Genomic DNA, 19882 nt, shown 5'->3' with positions numbered 1-19882 from the left:
TATCAGCGATGCCCCTTTATATTCATTATAGAATAACAGTAAAGGTTCAAACTTACCATGCCGCATGAAATGTCCTTAGAAAATGAGACCTTCTGCTGCCAAGGACAGGTGTCCTACACAAGGAAGAACGGAGGGGGGAGGAAATAAAAAAGAGAATTTTGTTTACTTACCGTAAATTCTTTTTCTTATAGTTCCGACATGGGAGACCCAAACCATGGGTGTATAGCTTCTGCCTCCGGAGGACACACAAAGAACTACACAAACGTGTAGCTCCTCCCTCCCAGCATATACACCCCCTGGTAGCCAGTCCTATCCAGTTTAGTGCAAAAGCTGAAGGAGGACATCCACCCACAAGTAGAGAGAGCAAAACCCGGAACAACCGGAACCTCTGTCTACAACAACAGCCGGTGAATTACACGGAACAAGAAAACTGCCAACAGGCAACAGGGAGGGTGCTGGGTCTCCCATGTCAGAACTATAAGAAAAAGAATTTACGGTAAGTAAACAAAATTCTCTTTCTTTATCGTTCCTTATGGGAGACCCAAACCATGGGACGTCTCAAAGCAGTCCATGGGTGGGAAATAAACAGACACTGAGAAGTAGGCGAAACCTAACTTCACAAATGGGCGACAGCCGTCCGAAGGATGCGTCCGCCCAAGCTCGCATCTGCCGAAGCATGAGCATGCACTTGGTAGTGCTTCGAAAAAAAGTGCAGACTAGACCACGTGGCAGCCTGACAGACCTGCTGAGCCGTAGCCCAAGAGGCACCGACGGCTCTGGTCGAGTGCACCTTAATCCCCAGCGGGGGGAGGCATCTGAGAACATTGGTAGGCATCGGATATGGCCGACCTATTCAATGAGCTAGGGTCGGTTGAGAAGCCGAGAGACCCTTGCGCTGACGTACGGTCAGCACACAAGAGAGGTGCACCGCCTAAGAAACAGCGGTGCGTGACACATAGATCCGGAGCGTCCGCACCAAATCTAAAGCATGCAACGCTTTCTCAAAGCGATGCACAGGGGCCGAACAAAGGGAAGACAATGAAATGTCCTGGTTAAGGTGGAAAGGGGACACCACCTTAGGGAGAAGGCCCGGAGTTGGACGGAGAATCACCTTGTCTTGGCGAAAAAAACCAAAAAGGGTGACTCCGAAGAGAGCACAGTCAAATAAAAGACTCTCTTGAGATAAATTATGGCCACCAGAAAGACCACTTTCTGTGAAAGACTAAACAACGAAACCTCCCTAAGAGGCTCAAAGGGGGGTTTCTGTAAGGCCATGAGGACCCGAGTAAGGTCTCAGGGATCCAGAGACCGCCGGTAAGGCGGAATGATGTAAGATGCGCCCTGCATGAAGGAGCGCACCTGGGCCAGTCGGGTGATATGCCGCTGGAAAAATGCTGACAGAGCCGAGACCTGTCCCTTGAGGGAATGAGGGACAGACCTAGCTGCAGGCCGGGCTGTAGAAAGGACAGGATGGTCGGCAAGGAAAAAACGGCCAAGGAGCATGGCCGGAAGAACGACACCAGGACAGGAAAATTCTCCAAGTCCTGAGGTAAATCCTGGCCGAGGAAGACTTCCGAGCCTGAGTCATAGTGAAGATGACCTCGGAAGGAATGCCTGAAGCCGTAAGGATTCAGGGCTCAAGAGCCACGCCGTCAATCTGAGAGCCGCAGAGTTGTTGTGGAAAACGGACCCTCTTAGAGAACGTCTGGCCGGTCCGGGAGATGCCACAGCACCTCTACGAACAGACGGAGCAGGTCTGGAAACCAAGCTCGCCTGGGGCGATAAGTACGACCCGACGGCCCTCCATTTTGATCTTGCGCAGGACTCTGGGCAAGAGAGCTAGAGGGGGAAACACGTAGGCCAGACGGAACTGGGACCAATCTGGAACCAGCGCGTGCCAAGGCCTGAGGATCGTGGGAGCGAGCCACGTAAACCGGGACCTTGTTGTTGTGCCGGGATGCCATAGATCCACTTCCGGAGTGCCCCGCCTGCTAAATTGACCGGAACACTGCCGGATGCAGGGCTCACCCGCCGCTGCCCACGGTTAGACGGCTGGGATAATCTGCCTCCCAGTTTTCTGCGCCTGGGATGTGGACTGCGAGTCCTCCGTCCACTGAAGGATATGTTGAACTTCCAACATTGCTAGGCGGCTGCGAGTCCAAGGACTACAGCCCTGATTTCTAGCACATTGATCGAAAGGGCTGATTCGGACGGTGTCCAAGTGCCCTATGCTCGGTGGTGGAGAAACTGCTCCCCAGCCGGATAGACTGGCCCGTGGTCAGAATCACCCAGGACGGGGCCAGAAAGGAGCGTCCCTGGTACAGAGAGAGGGGCCGAAGCCACCACTTAAGGAGAGCTCCTGGTCTGTGGCGACAGAGCCACCAGTCTGTGCAAGGAAGAAGTCCCTTGCCCCAACAGCGGAAAATGTCCAGCTGCAGGGGACGCAGATGGAACTGGCAAGGGGAACCGCTTCTATTGACGCCATCATCTGACCCAGCACCTGCATGAGGTGCCTGATGGAATGACGGCGGAGCCTCAGCAGAGAGCGAACCGCCAGATGAAGAGACTGCTGTATGACTAAGGGCAGCTTCACAAGCGCCAGCAGAGTCTCGAATTGCATCCCTAGGTACGTAAGTTCCTGGGTCGGGGTCAGAGTGGACTTGCAAGCGTAGCGAGAGTGAGCGAGACACTCCGCTGACAGTCTGCACTGGATGAAGCCCTGACTAGAAGGGCGTCCAGGAAGGAATCACTACCAACCCCTGGAGGAGCAGCACCGCAATTGGTGAATACACAAAGGGCCGTGGCTAGCCCAAGGGGAGAGCCACGATTGGAAATGTTCCTTCTGATTACAAAACGTAGCCAACGCTGGTGGGAAACTGCGAATGGCACATGCAGAGAGACATCTCTGATGTCGATGGATGCTAAGAAATCTCCTTGGGTCATTGACTGATCGCAGAGATTTCTGCAAAATTGCCGCACCTGAACATGCTTGTTGAGAAGCTTGAGATCCAGGTCGGAAGCACCGTCCTTTTCGGGGACTAGGAAGAGATTTGAGTAGAAATCTCAGAACCGTTCCCAGTCGGGAACTGGTACAATTACTCCATTGGCCTGCAAGAATGCCACGGCCTGTGAGAAGGCGGCTGCCTTGGAGCAGGGGGGAGTTGTCAGAAAAAATCCGTTTTGTAGCCGTGGGAGAGGGTAACCCACACCCACTGATCGAAGACGTGTTGCAACCACACGTCGCCCAAGAGGGAGAGCCTGCCACCGACTAAGGACGTTACTGGCGTGGCCAGATAATCAAGAGGAGGCTGCCCTGGTGGCAGCAGCTCCTGCCGACTTAGGACACGGCTTCATGCGCCAGTTGGTTTACGGACCTTGGCTGAGATAGTGGACGAGGCCGAGGGCTTAGAGGACGACCAGTTAGAGGAAACGAAAGGAACGAAACCTCGACTGGTTCCTGCCCTGGAAGGTTTCCTGGGTTGTGGCATGGAAGTACTCTTCCTGCCAAAAGCTTCCTTAATAATTTCATCCAGTTGTTCACCGAATAGACTGGTCCCAGCAAAAGGGAGTCCAGCAAGGAAACTTTTTAAGAAGCATCTGCCTTCCACTCTCGAAGCCACAGGAACCTGCGGATAGCGAGGGAAGTGGCCGAGGCCACCGCAGTGCGGTGACAGTCTCTAGCTATAGGATGAAAAGACTGAAGCCTGGAAGTTAAGGCAACCAATTCGGGCAAAAAGGCCCTGGTGAGGGAATGCATCTCCTCCCAAGAAGCAGAGATGGCTTGAGAGCTCGCACTGCTGCAAAGATGGGGAGAACGAGGCCCCTGCCGCCTCATATATAGATTTGGCCAGAAGGACAACCTGGCGGACAGTGGGATCCTCAGAGAGGAGCCGACAACTGTCCGGGCTGAAAATCTAGACCCCGGAGGGTCCACCCTTGGTGTGAGCCCACTCCTTGACCACCATTGGTGGAAGGGGGAAACAGTCATCAGAACCACGCTCTGGAAGCGTCTGTCAGGACAAGCTCTGGGCTTGGTCACAGTGACCTGAATGGTGGAGTGGATAAGGAACACACTCTTTGTTCTCTTAGGCAAGGTATACTGATGCTTTTCTGCCAAAGAGGGGTCCTCCCCTGATACAGGCGGATTGAGGTCCAGTATAAATATAATGGACGCAATCAAATCATTAGCATCTGCGTCACTTTCGGACAGATCAATAGGGTACATGGAGAGCGTCCGAGCCCCCAGTAAGTCAGAAGTACGCTTAAGAAAGCGTTTGTCAGGACAGGCCCTGGGTTTAGTCACAGTGGCCTGCTCTCTTAGGTGAGATAAACTGATGTTTTCCTACCCAAGAGGCCTGTTCTTCTGACACTGGAGGGTTAAGGTCCAGAACGGAGTTAATGGACGCATCAAATCGCTAACATCTGCATCACCATCGGTATCAATGGGGTACAGAGACGAAGCGTCTGAGCCCACAGTAAGGGTATCCTCCTCGCCTTGTGACTCGGCCCGTGAGGCAGAGCCGTGGGGCGAGGAAGGAAAGGAGTCCCTGCGTCTCCGTTTAGGAGGACGGGGTCTGGGATTAGATGAAACAGACTCTGTGAGCTCTGCAGAGCGAGCTGGAGCATCAGAGGCACCCTGAGAAGGGGGCTGATGCATGCTTAGCAGCGTCCGAGACAACTGTCCAATGGAGTCTGCAAAGGACTGGGAAATAGCATTGGAAAAAGATGCTACCCAAGACAGGGGTTCAGCCTGGGGAGACTCCAGGCTGAGGCACCACCACATGAGACCATTACAGTGTGTGGTCTGTGCCGGTTCAGGCAATATGAGCTTACATGCAGAGCATGTAGTGTACAGCCTTGGAGCCTTGCTCCTAGTGTGAGACATGCTGCTGAGGAGGAGGTTCTATAATAAAGAATTAACTCCTTCAGAATGCCCTGAGAGTGCATAAAAGTGCACAACCAAAGGTTGTTACTTATCAGGCCGCTATTATGTGCGCCCTCCGGATTCCAAGCCTGGACCCCCAGCCAGATATTAACTCCCTCTGCACTGCAGAGCAGCCAGCGCCGACCAGTGTATTAAGAACGCTGAGAAAATGGCGCCGGAGTGAGGGGGGGGGGGGGGGGGGCGGGGGTTAACCCAGGAGCGGGAATCTGAGGGCTAAGGAGATGTACAGGGGAGGGAATCATCTCCTCAGATAGGAGTGTCCTCCCCTGTGCAGAGCGGCCGGCGGGCGGCGCTGCAGTGTCCCCCTGCATGACTGACATGCAGGGGAACGAAACGAAACTAGGCCGCGGCTGAAACCGGGGCCTAGAGTTATGCATGCGGCCGACAATCAGGCATCATCGGCGCGGTTCCCAGTAAAAACCGTGGAACCGGCCGGAAACACAGTAAAAAGCAGCATTATCAAAGTAAATCACTGTCCCCCCCAATAAAAGTGCCCCACATTGCAGAAGGACCCTCTGAATAACGTCTCTATACTTAGCTTTGAGACGCAGGGCCCAGTCCCTGGTGGGGTGGGGGTTCAGTGCTCCTTCCAGCAGGGTCCTGCACAAGGGCTGCGGATGGAGGCCGGTCTCCTGCAAGGCAGTGAGAACCGTGTTGGCTCTAACTTCAAGCCAGAGCCCCTAAGGGATGGTGAAGGAGCGCGGCATGAAGGGCTCCTGCCCTGAAGTCAACCTTAACAGCACCGCCGCCAGGGGGGTGAGAAGGGACATGCCGGGAGTCCAGTGGACCCGCTTTTCTTCCAAATCTTTAGAAAAAATGAAAAATCAAAAGAGGATGCATGTGTGTGTGTGATCCTCCTGACACAAAGCAAAAAACTGGCTAGGACTGGCTACCAGGGGGTGTATATGCTGGGAGGGAGGAGCTACACGTTTGAGTGTAGTTCTTTGTGTGTCCTCCGGAGGCAGAAGCTATACACCCATGGTTTGGGTCTCCCATAAGGAACGATAAAGAAAACCTGGTAAGAATTATCCATTGGCATTATAAATAAAAAAAAAAAAACAAAAAAAAAAACCTAAATATTAACTGCATGAAAACTATTCGAACTAGAAAGGTCTCCTTGCTCAATCGCAAAGGCTCACCCCTCTTAGGAAATCCTTTAGGGTGCCACATTCTATATATTCAGTCAGCAGGTTCAGCCTCCGATCCTTATAGAGAACCCCAATAAAACGCAGAACATTAGGATGATCCAGGGACCTCATGACCTTGACCTGGGAGACAGAAAAGACAAAGTAATAAGTATTCTGGTGTGACAAATTAACCCATAATGCCTGGACGACTTTTCATGTTTGACCTCTTATTTTTTCCTTTCCTTCTTCCAAGATACATAACTTTTTTTTTTATCTGCCAACATAGCCATATTAGGGCTTGGTTTCTGCATTACAAGTTGTAGTTTTCGACAGCATTCTTTCATTGGTATTGACTGGAGTACCAAGATGGCAGCGACAAGGGCCCTCATCATGCCTCCGACTGCTATGGTAACCCGACAAAAGCCAGTATGTGTCAGCACCGGCATCCACACTGTTTAAATGCTACTGTCCGAGGATGACCGTGGAATCTAAATAGTTTATGGCAGCAGGAGCTGACCATGGCTATTAGACAAAGAGGTCTGCTATTAAATTAACTGACTTTAAGCAGGCTTTACACACTGCGATATCGGTCCCGATATCGCTAGTGTGGGTACCCGCCCCCATCTGATGCGCGAAACGGGCCAATCGCTCCCCGTGCCGCACAACATCGCCCAGACCCGTCACACATACTTCCCTGCCCGGCGACGTCGCTGTGACCGGTGAACCGCCTCCTTTCAAAGGGGGCAGTCTGTGCGGCGTCACAGCAACGTCAATGAGCGGCCGCCCAATAGCAGCAGAGGGGCGGAGCTGAGCGGGACGTAACATCCCGCCCACCTCCTTCCTTCCTGTAGCATAGCGGCCGGGAGGCAGGTAAGGAGAGCTTCCTCGTTCCTGCGGTGTCACACGGAGCGATGTGTGCTGCCGCAAGAAGGAGGAACAACCTTGTTACTGCTGCAGTAATGATTTTTGAGAATGGACCCCCATGTCACCGATGAGCGATTTTGCACGTTTTTGCAACGAAGCAAAATAGCTCATCGGTGTCACACGCAACGGCATCGCTAATGCGACCGGATGTGCGTCAACAATTCTGTGACCCCAACGAGTTCGCATTAGCGATGTCGTAGCGTGTAAAGCCCCCTTCAGCCTGACTGGCTCCATAACAAATATATAGGTTAACCGGGTTAAAAGTTTCCTTAAGAAAATGGGTTAGACCAGATTCATTATCCTACCAACCTCTGTAAGGAAAGTTTTTTGTGTCTGTTCGTCAAACTGTATTAACTCTTTCATAACCATCACTTTGCCAGTGGCTCTATGTATGACCTGTAGAGCCAAAGAGAACAGCACAATATACTAAGTTGTATTTACAGGATGCACAAAAATGCTTTACAAATACAACTTTTATAACAAATTACCTTTATAGCTCGACCAAAGAAACCTTTTCCTAGTTCTTCACCGTGAAGAAGCTCACATGGTCGAAAGATCTGCTGCGGTCCACCTACTGCACAGCGAAGGGACTCGGACCGGGAAACACATCGGGTGTCTTTGGGAGAGCAGGGTCCAGAGCAGCGGGTGTTACTGTTACTGCGCCTGATCAAAAAAAAAATAATAGATAAACCAACCATTAACACATATGTAGACTGTGAAATAAAGTGAAATGATGGTGCACAAACTCCACAAGAAAAAAAAAAAACATTCTGCGACATGGAGAATCAATGTGGAGCAAGAAACAGGACAGGAGAATATGAGAAGACAGCAATATAACTAGGAGATTAATGGACTCCATACCAAAAGAAGAACTAGAAAAGACAGGGGTACAGGATAAAGCAAAGTGTAATTATATTCTAACCGGATGGAGCCACGTTTGGCGTTACTTTCAGAGATGACCTTGCCCTCACGTGGTTGCAAGGAGGGAGATTTCGGGACATCTCTAGTCACAGGGGAGGTCACCGGAGGGTTGTGTTCTATCAGAAGTTGCAGCGCCCGGTCAGTATAGCTAAGCAAATCATCAGCCTAAGAAAAGTGTGAGGGAAGGCGATAACGAGCAGACAGTTAATTACCTTCATCACTCTATTACTGATATTCTTAGAAGCATTATATAGACACATTAGCTTTTATCCAAATAACCCAAAAACCTCTTACCTCTTTTGGCGGCATTGCACCGACAGGAGAGCCATTAATTTCTAAGATGCGATCCCCTGGGAACAGCAAGTTACGAGCGTCGAGTGTCACCCTGTAAGGAGAGAAACATCAGATTAAAAAAGTAAATGCATCAACTAGCCGTCATCGTTCATTTTATTTATTTTTCCAGATGTACCTATTGGAAAAGGTCTTACAATGATTAATGTAAAAAGATGCCATATGTACATTAAAGGTAACTGTACTGGAAACTCACTGGGTGACCTTCATGTCCTCCACTGATACAGAGAAGCCTCTACTCCCCCCTGTATGGGAAGGCAGTCGTAAAAGGGTTAATGTGTGAGGATGCTGCTCTTTAGCCGATTCGTTGCAGAGCCCCTCAAACTGTGGCCGTAGAAGAAGCAGCTTGTGACATGGGCCACTAGAATAGTGAAAAATAAGGAAAAACAAATCAATCCACCAATAACATGCAGAAATAATCATATCTGGTGACAATTATATCCTAATGTACAAGTTTAATTCATAATTAAAGAGGTTCTCAAGGAGTTTTTGACCATTTGCTGTCAATCATCATTTTCTTGATCGGCTTTGCTGTAGGAGTCTGCACAATTTGACACTTTAATACATTAAAAGGGATTGTCCGGCCTTAGGCTGCAGTCACTTACTACAGACTTGTAGAGCCCTACACGGTCACGCTTACCTACGGTGTTCAGTGTGGGAGCGAACTCTAAAGTCCTATCCCACACTGAAGACTGCAGCCTAGCCGCACGTGAAGAATGCTGCGTGCTTCAGTGTAGCCCACAGAACAGGCATCTAGTGGAACATACTGTGAGTGGTCATCAAAAATGGCTACTAGAGTGATATAGAAACAGGACTATACTGCAAAGTTATGCACTATATTGATTTTATTCTGAAACTGAAGGGAATGCGTCAGCAGGTTTTTGCTCCCCCATCCGAGAGCAGCATAATGTAGAGACAGAGACCCGGATTGCAGCAATGTGTCACTTACTGAGCGGTTGATTTTAGCAAAACTACAACAAGCAACCCAGTAAGTGACATCGTTAGAATCAAGGTCTCCGTTTCAACATCATAAGCTCTTAGTTTAGGTGGAAAAAATCTTCACTTAAGCAAATGACCTAACTTTATGATCATGGTTAGGATAGCGCAACATAAATTTCATTTCTTTACATTTTAGTTGTGGCCACGTCACAAAGCATCCGGATAGGTCTGTGAATATCTCATTAGAGGGTTCTCACCACAACAGAGTTGTGCTCTCGACCAAGCTGAACGACTCGCCCTCCTCTATCATAGCCCGGCATCCAGAGCACGAGAAGCATTCGGGGTGGAACTTGTACTGGGAGACCACCTGAAGGACAGCGGAAATGTTTAAGGACCACAAGGTAATGTGCGACATGAACGCACCACAGACTGGTTTTAAGTGCCCTACAACTTTGTTAGAAAAAAAAAAACAGCTGCAAAGCACAGATTTCATCACATCAGACAGCGTACACTACGTGATCCAACCTGGCATTTATCACGTATCAGCATCTATTGTATAGGAAATAATGGACATTCACACATAATATCGTCACATATTTCCTTTCATTAATAAAAGACAATTCATTAAATAAAAAAAATTCCTGCATGTAACTTGAAAATTGCAAAACAGGAATATTTTAGTACTTTGAGGGATAGCCAAGGTTTGACTTATGTTTTCTTAATTCTTTCAGAGATATTCAACTGTTTTCTAGTTGTGGCTACAATCAAAAGGAACAATAATCCTGAGCCGCTCAATATACTGTATTTTTCGGACTATAAGACGCACCGGACCATAAGACGCACCCTGGTTTCAGAGGAGGAAAATAAAATTTTAAAAGCAAAAAATGTGGTCATGACACACTTATGGGGCGAGGATCTGCTGCTGACACTATTATGGGGGTAATGTCCCCAAATTCCCTGCTAAGGTACCCCATCCTGGTAATGATCCTCCTGCCTTGTATATGTACCCCATCCTGCTATATACTGCCACCCTGCTATATGGCCCCCATCCATCCTGCTATATGGCCCCCATCCATCCTGCTATATGGCCCCCATCCATCCTGCTATATGCTCCCCATCCATCCTGCTATATGCTCCCCATCCATCCTGCTATATGCTCCCCATCCATCCTGCTATATGCTCCCCATCCATCCTGCTATATGCTCCCCATCCATCCTGCTATATGCTCCCCATCCATCCTGCTATATGCTCCCCATCCATCCTGCTATATGCTCCCCATCCATCCTGCTATATGCTCCCCATCCATCCTGCTATATGCTCCCCATCCATCCTGCTATATGCTCCCCATCCATCCTGCTATATGCTCCCCATCCATCCTGCTATATGCTCCCCATCCATCCTGCTATATGCTCCCTTCCATCCTGCTATATGCTCCCTTCCATCCTGCTATATGGCCCCATCCATCCTGCTATACGGCGCCATCCATCCTGCTATACGGCGCCATCCATCCTGCTATACGGCGCCATCCATCCTGCTATACGGCGCCATCCATCCTGCTATACGGCGCCATCCATCCTGCTATACGGCGCCATCCATCCTGCTATATGGCATGTATCCTGTATCACACAAAAAAAATAAACATTTATACTCACCTTTCCTCGCTCCATGCAGCACTGCTCCTCCCCGTCTGTGGCGGCAGGCAGCAGCACTGCTGACCTGTGTGGAGCCGTTACTGTTCCCTGCAGTATCACTTGTCCTGCTATCTGCCGATCAGCTGACCTGCGTGACTAGCGGCGCGCACAGCGATGACGTCATCGCTGTGCTCCCCGCTCGCTACACAGATCAGCTGGCCGGCAGACAGGAGGAGATCGCGGTGCTGCAGGGGAACGGTGACGGCCCGGGTGAGTGTACCGTACTTATTCACTGCACCCCGCGCTGATGATGATGCACGGGAGGCAGTGAATACAGCCGCACATGATCCCTCCAGGCTGTAGTTGCCAGGGGTGATCACGGCCGGCTGTTTACTATGCGCGCACCCCCCGCCCATCATTCCGCCCACCTGTCAGCGCTGAGAGATGGACGGGAGGATGGGCGTGCATATGTAATGAGCGGGCCCACGTGGTCACGGCAGGCGCGGCCACAGCCTGCTCGTGCCGCCGATGACTCGCTCCACCGCAGCACCCTCATTCCTGGCCGCAGTCCCATATTCAGACCATAAGACACACCCCCTACTTTCCCCCAATGTTTGGGGGAAAAAAAAAAGTGCGTCTTATGGTCCAAAAAATACGGTAATCATATGTAAGAGTTCTGGAATTGAAAGAGGTTGTCTACTTAATCTTGATTTTAACAAATACTTTGGGAAACATGATGTTATAGCACTTAGAAGTATTACGGGGTCTCCTCATGCACTAGTTTGTGACATCTTCCTTAGTCTACACAGCTCTCCTGTCACACAATGGCCGCTGGTGGAGGAGCATGTGACCAGTCCCGTCCATCAGCCTCTTCCAATTAAAACAGCTTTCTCACATGAGCTGTTTTTCTATTGGAGGAGGCTGATGGACAGGACTGGTCACATGCTCCTCCACCAGCGGCCATTGTGTGACAGGAGAGCTGTGTAAACTAAAGGAGAACCAGTAAAAGTTATATGTTACTATGTACCACAAAATCATGACTCCAACACATTTGCTAAAACAAATAAAAAGTTAATAGAACTCAGGTGAAGCAAACTGTTCAATACGCTTCTCTTTCAAAATTGTCACTTTTGTCCCTGCCAACGAATCACTACATTCTACATGATGATGTCACATATGGGACAATCATGGCAAAACTGTCAACCAGTAGCCCAGGTACATGATGTGACATTCTGACCAAAAATACCGAAGAGCAAAGAAAGGCACAGCGCGAGGGAGAGGAATTATGAAATTTTCATTATATGGGCAGTTTTTTTTTTTGTTTTTTTTTTTACTCCAGAAAACCAGACTATCCTCCACATTTTTATTTACTGAAGTTGAGACCACTGTACATATTAGGCCTAAGACACACAGCATGAAAATCGGAGTGAGTGAAATGCGATAAAACATCGCATTCCACTCGGACCAATATTAGCCTGTGTGTCAGCACCCATGAGCGATTATTTTCTCAGCCCTAATCGGACCGAGAAAATAATCACAGCATGCTGCGGGTGCAATGCGATCCTCTCTCTCTCACCCATTCAAGTCTATGGGGTGAGGGAAACATCGCACTGCACTTGCAGTACACCAGTGTACCTCAAGTGCAGGACGAGAATGGCAATAGCCGGCAACAGAGGATAGCGGGCGATAAATCCCTCCCTCCCCTCTTCAGTGTCGGCCTGCGGGGGGGCAGCTGTGGTTCGACCACATGATCGGACCTCAGTCGCAATGACACTCGCATGACACTCGGCTCCTGCTGTGCTGTCAGCGTGAGCCGAGTGTCATGCGAGGATTGCAGTAGTCCCCCGTGTGGCCCCAGCCTTGTACTTTCAATGCATCTTGAAGTGAGAGAGGTCTTGGTAAGCATCTCATCTACTCCCAGCTGCTGAATTGAAGAGGTCTTTTTATCCCCTCTAAAAAGATACTCAATTTTGCCATATTCAGAATTAAAAAAAAAAACAAAAACAAAAAACCCACAAACTTCCACAAGCTGGAATTAAGTCAATCAGGCCTGAATTATGCATCTTTTTCCATTCCCAAGTATGTAAATTAGTTCTCCTGGAGAACAATAGGGGCTAATTTGCAAAGTTTCACCTAGGTGAAGTGGCTACACCGTACATCATTGTGCCTTGTAACATGAGCAGATATAAATGCCAAACCTGAAACTTAACTATAGAAACTGTTTTGGGGCGTTTGCCCCTCATCAGTGTTAACCCTCCCCAATTTTTTTTACTCTAGTAGTGCAGCACTCTGCACACCGATAATGGCTTCCTATCACTACAGGACCTGTTGCAGATGTGGTGTTTGGATTATCTAGCAGGTTTTTTGTAGTTAGATCTTATTCCTCTTTTGCCCCCTGAAAATAAACTCCCTTGAAAATGCCTCGGCAGTGATGGTTTTCTTTTTGGGGACACAAGGTGCAACATTACACTTTGGTAAGGCCCTTATGAGGGCAGGAGCCACTAAATGGGGCACGACAGTGACAACTAGGACCAATCGGGCATCTGTGCTGATGTGGCCCCTAAAGTTGCTCCATGAATTACAACAACCGGTCTTCTGGACTGGGTGAGGTTGTAACAATTTACACCTGCCAAGGATTTTAGTATTGCTTTTTTATACTTCTATATGTCCTTTGTTGTGTTAAGAGGTGGTCTGCATAGGTTCTTATTATTGTGGGTCTATCCCTATTTTCAAATATTATTATTAAAAACTATGTTTTAACAATAGAATCTCTTAATGCTATTTACTGACTTTATTTTGAGAGACTTACTGCCAGCACTACAGATTGGGTGTTAATTGCTGTATAATAGTGCAACACCAGTGAGACAATGTGAAGGACTAGTACTACAGCCAAGTTCCATCCCCAAGATTTATGAGTAAGTCCAGATTGTTTTTGTGCCCACTGTCAGGCACATACGCTCTGGGGGTGTGCACCCAAAAGTGGGCACAATTTGACCGAATGCTGTGCAATCCATCTAGCATATGGATCAGCTGACACGATGGATTTAGGCTCAGTGCACATGATCACATATCCCAGCACTTCTGGTCATGCGCACTATGAAGCCAGGGGTACGCGTCCCGGCTTCAGAGAGGTCTAGTGCACATGACTGAAAGTGCTGGGCATTCTGATCATGCGCACGGAGCCAAAATCCGGCGTCTGAGGCGGTGACAAAGGACATAGGTACGAGCGTCACCTATGACTACGCTGGGCAATGAGCACTGAATACCATGTTAGCACGCCCACAAGAGCGTGCTAACATGCTAAGAGGGCAGACTAGTCAAGGGGAAAAAAAAAAATTTCCTTCGGGACTAGTCCCTGCGCTCATTAGCATATCAGAGGATCTTTAAAAATCCTTTTTCTAAAGATCTCTTTATCTATGCTAGTGTATACAGGGACGGTTAGGCAGGGATTAGCAATATGCACCCAGAACTGCTCATGGTTCTGGGTGCACAGGACACCTGACAGGTTCCCTTTAACCCCTTAACGACCTTTGACGTACTGAGTACGTCATGGTGACATGGTGCTAAACGACCCATGACGTACTCAGTACGTCATGGTGAAATCGCGGTCCCGGAGCCCCGGGGAGTGAAATTTGTTTAATTAAAACGGTAGATTCGGGAAGGAGGGGACCTCTGCCTGACCTCAGGAGGGGTGGTGTCTCCTCCCCGAACCTACAGAGGCTGTGATTGGCTGACGAACGCCGCTCAGCCAATTACAGCCACTGTAATGTTCCAGCCATTGAAAATGGCTGGAACATTGAAATCCAGCCCTGATCAGTGCTGCTGTAGCACTGGCCATTGGCTGGAGCTGGGTGATCGATGCTTCACCCGCCCCCAGCTCTGATTGGAGAGACCGGTCTTGTGACCGCTCTCTCCAATCAATGTGGATCTGCGGCCTGTGACCGTCCCTGGAAGCCGAGGAGAGCGGTAAGTTGCTGTCCCCGCCGCCCGCCCCTGTCCCCGCCGCCCGCCCCTGTCCCCGATCGCCCCGCCGCTGCTCCCGATCCACCGCTGTCCCCGCCGCTGTCTCCGGCGCCACGCTCCTGATCCACCGCTGTCCCCGGCGCCATGCTCCCACTCCACCGCTGTCCCCGCCGACGCTCCCGATGCACCGCTGTCCCCGCCGCTGTCTCCGATCGCCCCGCCGCTGCTCCCGATCCACCGCTGTCCCTGGCGCCACGCTCCTGATCCACCGCTGTCCCCGGCGCCATGCTCCCGCTCCACCGCTGTCCCCGCCGCTGCTCCCGATGCACCGCTGTCCCCGGCGCCACGCTCCCGATGCACCGCTGTCCCCGGCGCTACGCTCCCGATCCACCGCTGTCCCCGGCGCCATGCTCCCGCTCCACCGCTGTCCCCGCCGCCGCTCCCGATGCACCGCTGTCCCCGCCGCCGCTCCCGATGCACCGTTGTCCCCGGCGCCGCTCCCGATCCACCGTTGTCCCCGGCGCCGCTCCCGATCCACCGCTGTCCCCGGCGCCGCTCCCGATCCACCGCTGTCCCCGGCGCCGCTCCCGATCCACCGCTGTCCCCGCCGCCGCTCCCGATCCACCGCTGTCCCCGCCGCCGCTCCCGATCCACCGCTGTCCCCGCCGCCATGCTCCCGCTCCACCGCTGTCCCCGCCGCCATGCTCCCGCTCCACTGCTGTCCCCGCCGCCGCTCCCCCGCTGTCCCCGCCGCCATGCTCGCCACTGTCCCCGCCGCCGTCGCACCCACCTTTTTCAGCCGCTGCTGCCCCCGAATCGGCCCCCACTGTTCCCGATCGGCGGCCGCCGCCTCCTTCATCAGCTGCCCCTTCTCCATCGCCACAACTCCTATCCCTCCATGTGCTGCACGTGGGGGGTGGCTGGCTTGCAGCACATGTGGGGGAGGGTGGCTGGCTTGCAGCACATGTGGGGGGAGGGTGGCTGGCTTGCAGCACATGTGGGGGGAGGGTGGCTGGCTTTCAGCACATGTGCTGCAAGCCACCCTCCCCCCACGTGCTGCAAGCCACCCTCCCCCCACATGTGCTGCAAGCCACCCTCCCCCCGGGGCCCCCCCTCCTCCATGTGCCATCTCTCTCTCCCATCAGACTCTGCCCCCCTCCCCGATCTGCTGCCTGCTCTCTCCCATTTTCCATCTACTGCCCCCTCTCACCCTCCTCGATCTGTTGCCTCCTTCATCTGCTGTGCTGCCTCTTCTGTCTGCTGTGATCCTGCTGCCTAGATCCATCCTGTAAGGTAGGTATCCCCATCTCACCTCCCCGCCCCCCATCCTCTGCCGCTCCTCCATCTGCTGCGCCATTTCCCATCCATCCGCTGCGCCATTTCCCCATCATCCATCCGCTGCGCCCTTTCCCATCCTCTGCCACTCCTCCACCCGCTGCGCCCTTTCCCATCTTCCATCCGCTGCGCCCTTTCTCATCTGCCGCCCCGCCCTCTCGCATCGCATTATCCAGCGCAGTTGCTCGCTTCCAGACTGCAGTGGATGATGCGATGCGAGACTCGTGCATTGCTCTCACGTTTGGCACTGGTCTTAGTGGCAGGCGCTCATTTTTTTTTTACTGATGTCTGTATTTTTTATTTCGCCAAACTAATTTTTTTTGTATGGGGGGGGGTCTAGTTTCCAAAATGGGATCACATGTGGGGGAGCTCCATTGTTTAGGCACCTCAGGGGGTCTCCAAATGAAACATGGCGTCTGCTAATAATTCCAATCAATTTTACTGTGAAATGGCTCTCCTTCTCTTCTGAGCCCCGCCGTACGCCCAAACAATTGATTTCCACCACATATGAGGTATCGTCGTACTCAGGAGAAATTGCACAATACATTTTATGGTGCATTTTTTCCTGATACCCTTGTGGAAAAAAAGGTACCCGTTTGAAAAAACAATTTTGTGGTAAAAAAAAGAATAAAATATTTTCACGGCTGAACATTACAAACTTTTGTGAAGCCTCCAGGGGTTCAAAGTGCTCACTAAACAGCTAGATAAATTCCATGAGGGGTCTAGTTTCCAAAATGGGGTCAATTGTGGGGGAGCTCCATTGTTTAGGCACTTCAGGGGGGTCTCCAAGCGCAACATGGCGTCCGCTAATAATTCCAACCAATTTTGCTGTGAAATGGCGCTCCTTGCCTTCCGAGTCCTGCCGTGCGCCCAAACATTTGATTTCCACCACATATGGGGTATCTGCGTACTCAGGAGAAAATGCACGATACATTTTATGATGCATTTTTCCTGATACCCTTGTGAAAATACTAATTTTTATGGCTAAAGTAACATTTTTGTGTTAAAAAAGTAAAATTTTCATTTTTTCGTCTACATTGCTTTGGTTGCTGTGAAGCTCCTAAAGGGTTAATAAACTTCTTGGATGTGGTTTTGAGCAGAGTGAGGGGTGCAGATTTTAGAATTGGGTCACTTTGGGGTATTTTCTGTCGCCTAGGTTTCTCAAATCACTCCAAATTTGATGTGGTACCTAAAAAATTTTTTTGGGGAAATTTTGTTGGAAAAATGAGAAATTGGTGATGAACTTTGAACCCTTCTAACTTCCTAACGGAATTTTTTTTTTTTTCAAAAATTGCGCTGGTGTAAAGTAGACATGTGGGAAATGTTATTTAGTAACTATTTTGTGTGACATATCTCTCAGATTTATGGGCATAAAATTTCAAATTTTGAAAATTGCAAAATTTTCAAAATTTTCGCCAAATTTCCGAAATTTTCACAAATAAACGCAAAACATATCGGCCTAAATTTACCACTGACATGAAGTACAATATGTCACGAAAAAACAATCTCAGAATCGCCAGGATCCGTTGAAGTGTTCCAGAGTTATAACCTGTCAAAGTGACACTGGTCAAAATTGCAAAAAATGGCCGGGTCTTTAAGGTGAAAACAGGCTGGGGGCTGAAGGGGTTAAAGGACCTCCTCAAAAGCATTACCCCATTTACAGAAAAGAGAACCTTCCCTAAAATGACTGCGGTGTGGAAATGATAGCGGGTTGGGCTAGCAGGGATTACCATGGCTGGTCCGGTCAGGCTCAGTTTGCAGCTCACACACTGCTCAGGCGGTAATGTCCATGTCTCCACAGGGGAGAGTCCAGTTGGGTCAGGCTTCCTGTAACAGAAGAAAAACATGCAATGAATAAAGACTGCTTAAGAGACTGCCAACTATTGTTCTGCCGCTCCATCCAAGACCTGCAAGCGTGCAATTACTTGGCATGGATTATACACCCCAGAGAGTCCACTCTTTAAAAAAAAAAATAATAATTATCTTTTAACTATCTGTACATGTGTTACAGCAAAAGAAGAAAAATGTAGGTAAAATGCAACAGTCAGATTACTTTACTGCCAAAACTGACTTAAACCAATACAATATTAATGCACATTCACAGACTGTGAGAATACTGGGACTGTGAGCTCCTAGCATTATTTCTCAGTAACCTCCTCCATTTCTTGGCAGTGGGGTGAGATTGTGAAACAGCAGTGTTGACACACAAGGCAGAACAAATGCAGAATGCACCTGCACCTCCCTGGCCGAACACTCAGGAACATTTGTGATTAAACGCTTTTGTGATTTTACAGGATTTCCTTTCGCTTATTCTTTGGCACATTAAAAGGATAGCCACGCAACACTGAACAATATAATCTTTTTAAATGATCTGAACCTACAAAAAAAAAAAAAAAATCCTCAGTCTGGATTTGTCCTGTTTCTGCCTGCAGGCTTTCTGCAAATGATCAGATACCTATTCACAGCCAATACACGGAGAGGAGTGGTGTGGAGGGGGGATGCAGCTGCATGTTGTCTGCATGTATTGAGAGGAGAGGGGAGCAGTAGTGACAATCAGATGGGACTAGAGTTGGTAGGATAATGGCTCCATGACTAGCATTAGATTCTGGTTTGGCTTATATCCCAAGTCATATGGCAGGGTTCGTTAAAGGGAACCGGTCATCAGAAATTTAGCTTTCAACCTAAAGGTTTCCCCCTCTGCAGCTCGTGGGCTGCATTCTAGTAAGGTTTCTATACTTTTTGTGCCCCCTTTTAAACCAAAATAAATACCTTTGTAAAACTGTACCTTTCGGTTTGAAAATCTTGTAAATCGTCCATGGGGGCGGGCCGTGTGGCGTCCGTTGCTGTATCTTACGCCATCCCCCATGTTCCAAATCATCCCTCATAACGCCGCCCACTGCGCCCGAGGTCCCGTGCACGCCGGGATACCTAGTGACGTGGTCGCAGGCACGAGAGTATGGGCGGCGCTGTGATTGCATCGCAAGTGCGCGCCCATACTCTCGTGGGCGCGCTCTCCCCTCTGTACGTCGCTCAGATCCTCTCCGCTTCTCCTGTAGTGGCCTGCTCCGCTCCTCCCATCTATTTCCTGCTGCAGGGTACGATGGGAAGGAGGTGACGTCGGGCCGGCGCAGAACGCTGGAGGCAGTGGGGGAAAGGGCGGGCACGAGAGTATGGGCGGGCACTTGCGATGCAATCACAGCGCCGCCCATACTCTCATGCCTGCGACCACGTCACCAGGTGTCCCGGCGTGCACGGGACCTTGGGCGCAGTGACCGGCGTCCTGAGGGATGATTTGGAGTATGGGGGACGGCGTAAGATACAGTAACGGACGCCACACGGCCCGCCCCCATGGACGATTTACAAGATTTTCAAACCGAAAGGTACAGTTTTATAAAGTATTTATTTTGGTTTAAAAGGGGGCACAAAAAGTATAGAAACCTTACTAGAATGCAGCCCAGGAGCTGCAGAGGGGGAAACATTTAGGTTGAAAGCCAGATTTTTCTACACTTAGGATTACGGGCATTGAACATATTCCTAGACCTCCACGTGGAGGTGATTGGTTTAAAGCCTTACTACTGGCGGAGGCTAAGTGGATTCTTAAATTAAATTCCAGATACCCTAACGGATTTAATTATCGCTCCGACCTGAGGTTTATTTTTTAGCAGACAGATACGCCCGTGCACCCATGATCCTGAGTTAGTGGGGTATTATAATTATGGGGATTTTTTGTTTCCTGCACCTGTAGT

At 50.0% G+C, this 19882-nt stretch overlaps 1 protein-coding gene across 2 annotated transcripts in view; it reads right to left on the bottom strand.

Moving 5' to 3' along the window:
- LIMK2 (LIM domain kinase 2) overlaps positions 1-19882 on the bottom strand; it is a 60039-nt gene that overhangs the window by 23384 nt on the left and 16773 nt on the right. For both annotated transcript variants that reach the window (XM_075341755.1, XM_075341754.1), the window contains exons 3-11: positions 17867-17963; positions 9465-9574; positions 8465-8629; positions 8212-8302; positions 7919-8082; positions 7485-7659; positions 7306-7392; positions 6085-6213; positions 57-113 (exon numbers count right to left, since the gene is read on the bottom strand). In XM_075341755.1, coding sequence (XP_075197870.1) covers positions 57-113; positions 6085-6213; positions 7306-7392; positions 7485-7659; positions 7919-8082; positions 8212-8302; positions 8465-8629; positions 9465-9574; positions 17867-17963 — 1075 coding nt within the window. The remainder of the gene's footprint in view (positions 1-56; positions 114-6084; positions 6214-7305; positions 7393-7484; positions 7660-7918; positions 8083-8211; positions 8303-8464; positions 8630-9464; positions 9575-17866; positions 17964-19882) is intronic.

The sequence above is a fragment of the Anomaloglossus baeobatrachus genome, chromosome 1 (assembly GCF_048569485.1).
Source record: "Anomaloglossus baeobatrachus isolate aAnoBae1 chromosome 1, aAnoBae1.hap1, whole genome shotgun sequence".
Lineage (NCBI taxonomy): Eukaryota > Metazoa > Chordata > Amphibia > Anura > Aromobatidae > Anomaloglossus > Anomaloglossus baeobatrachus.
This window is presented reverse-complemented; position numbering and strand designations above follow the sequence as displayed.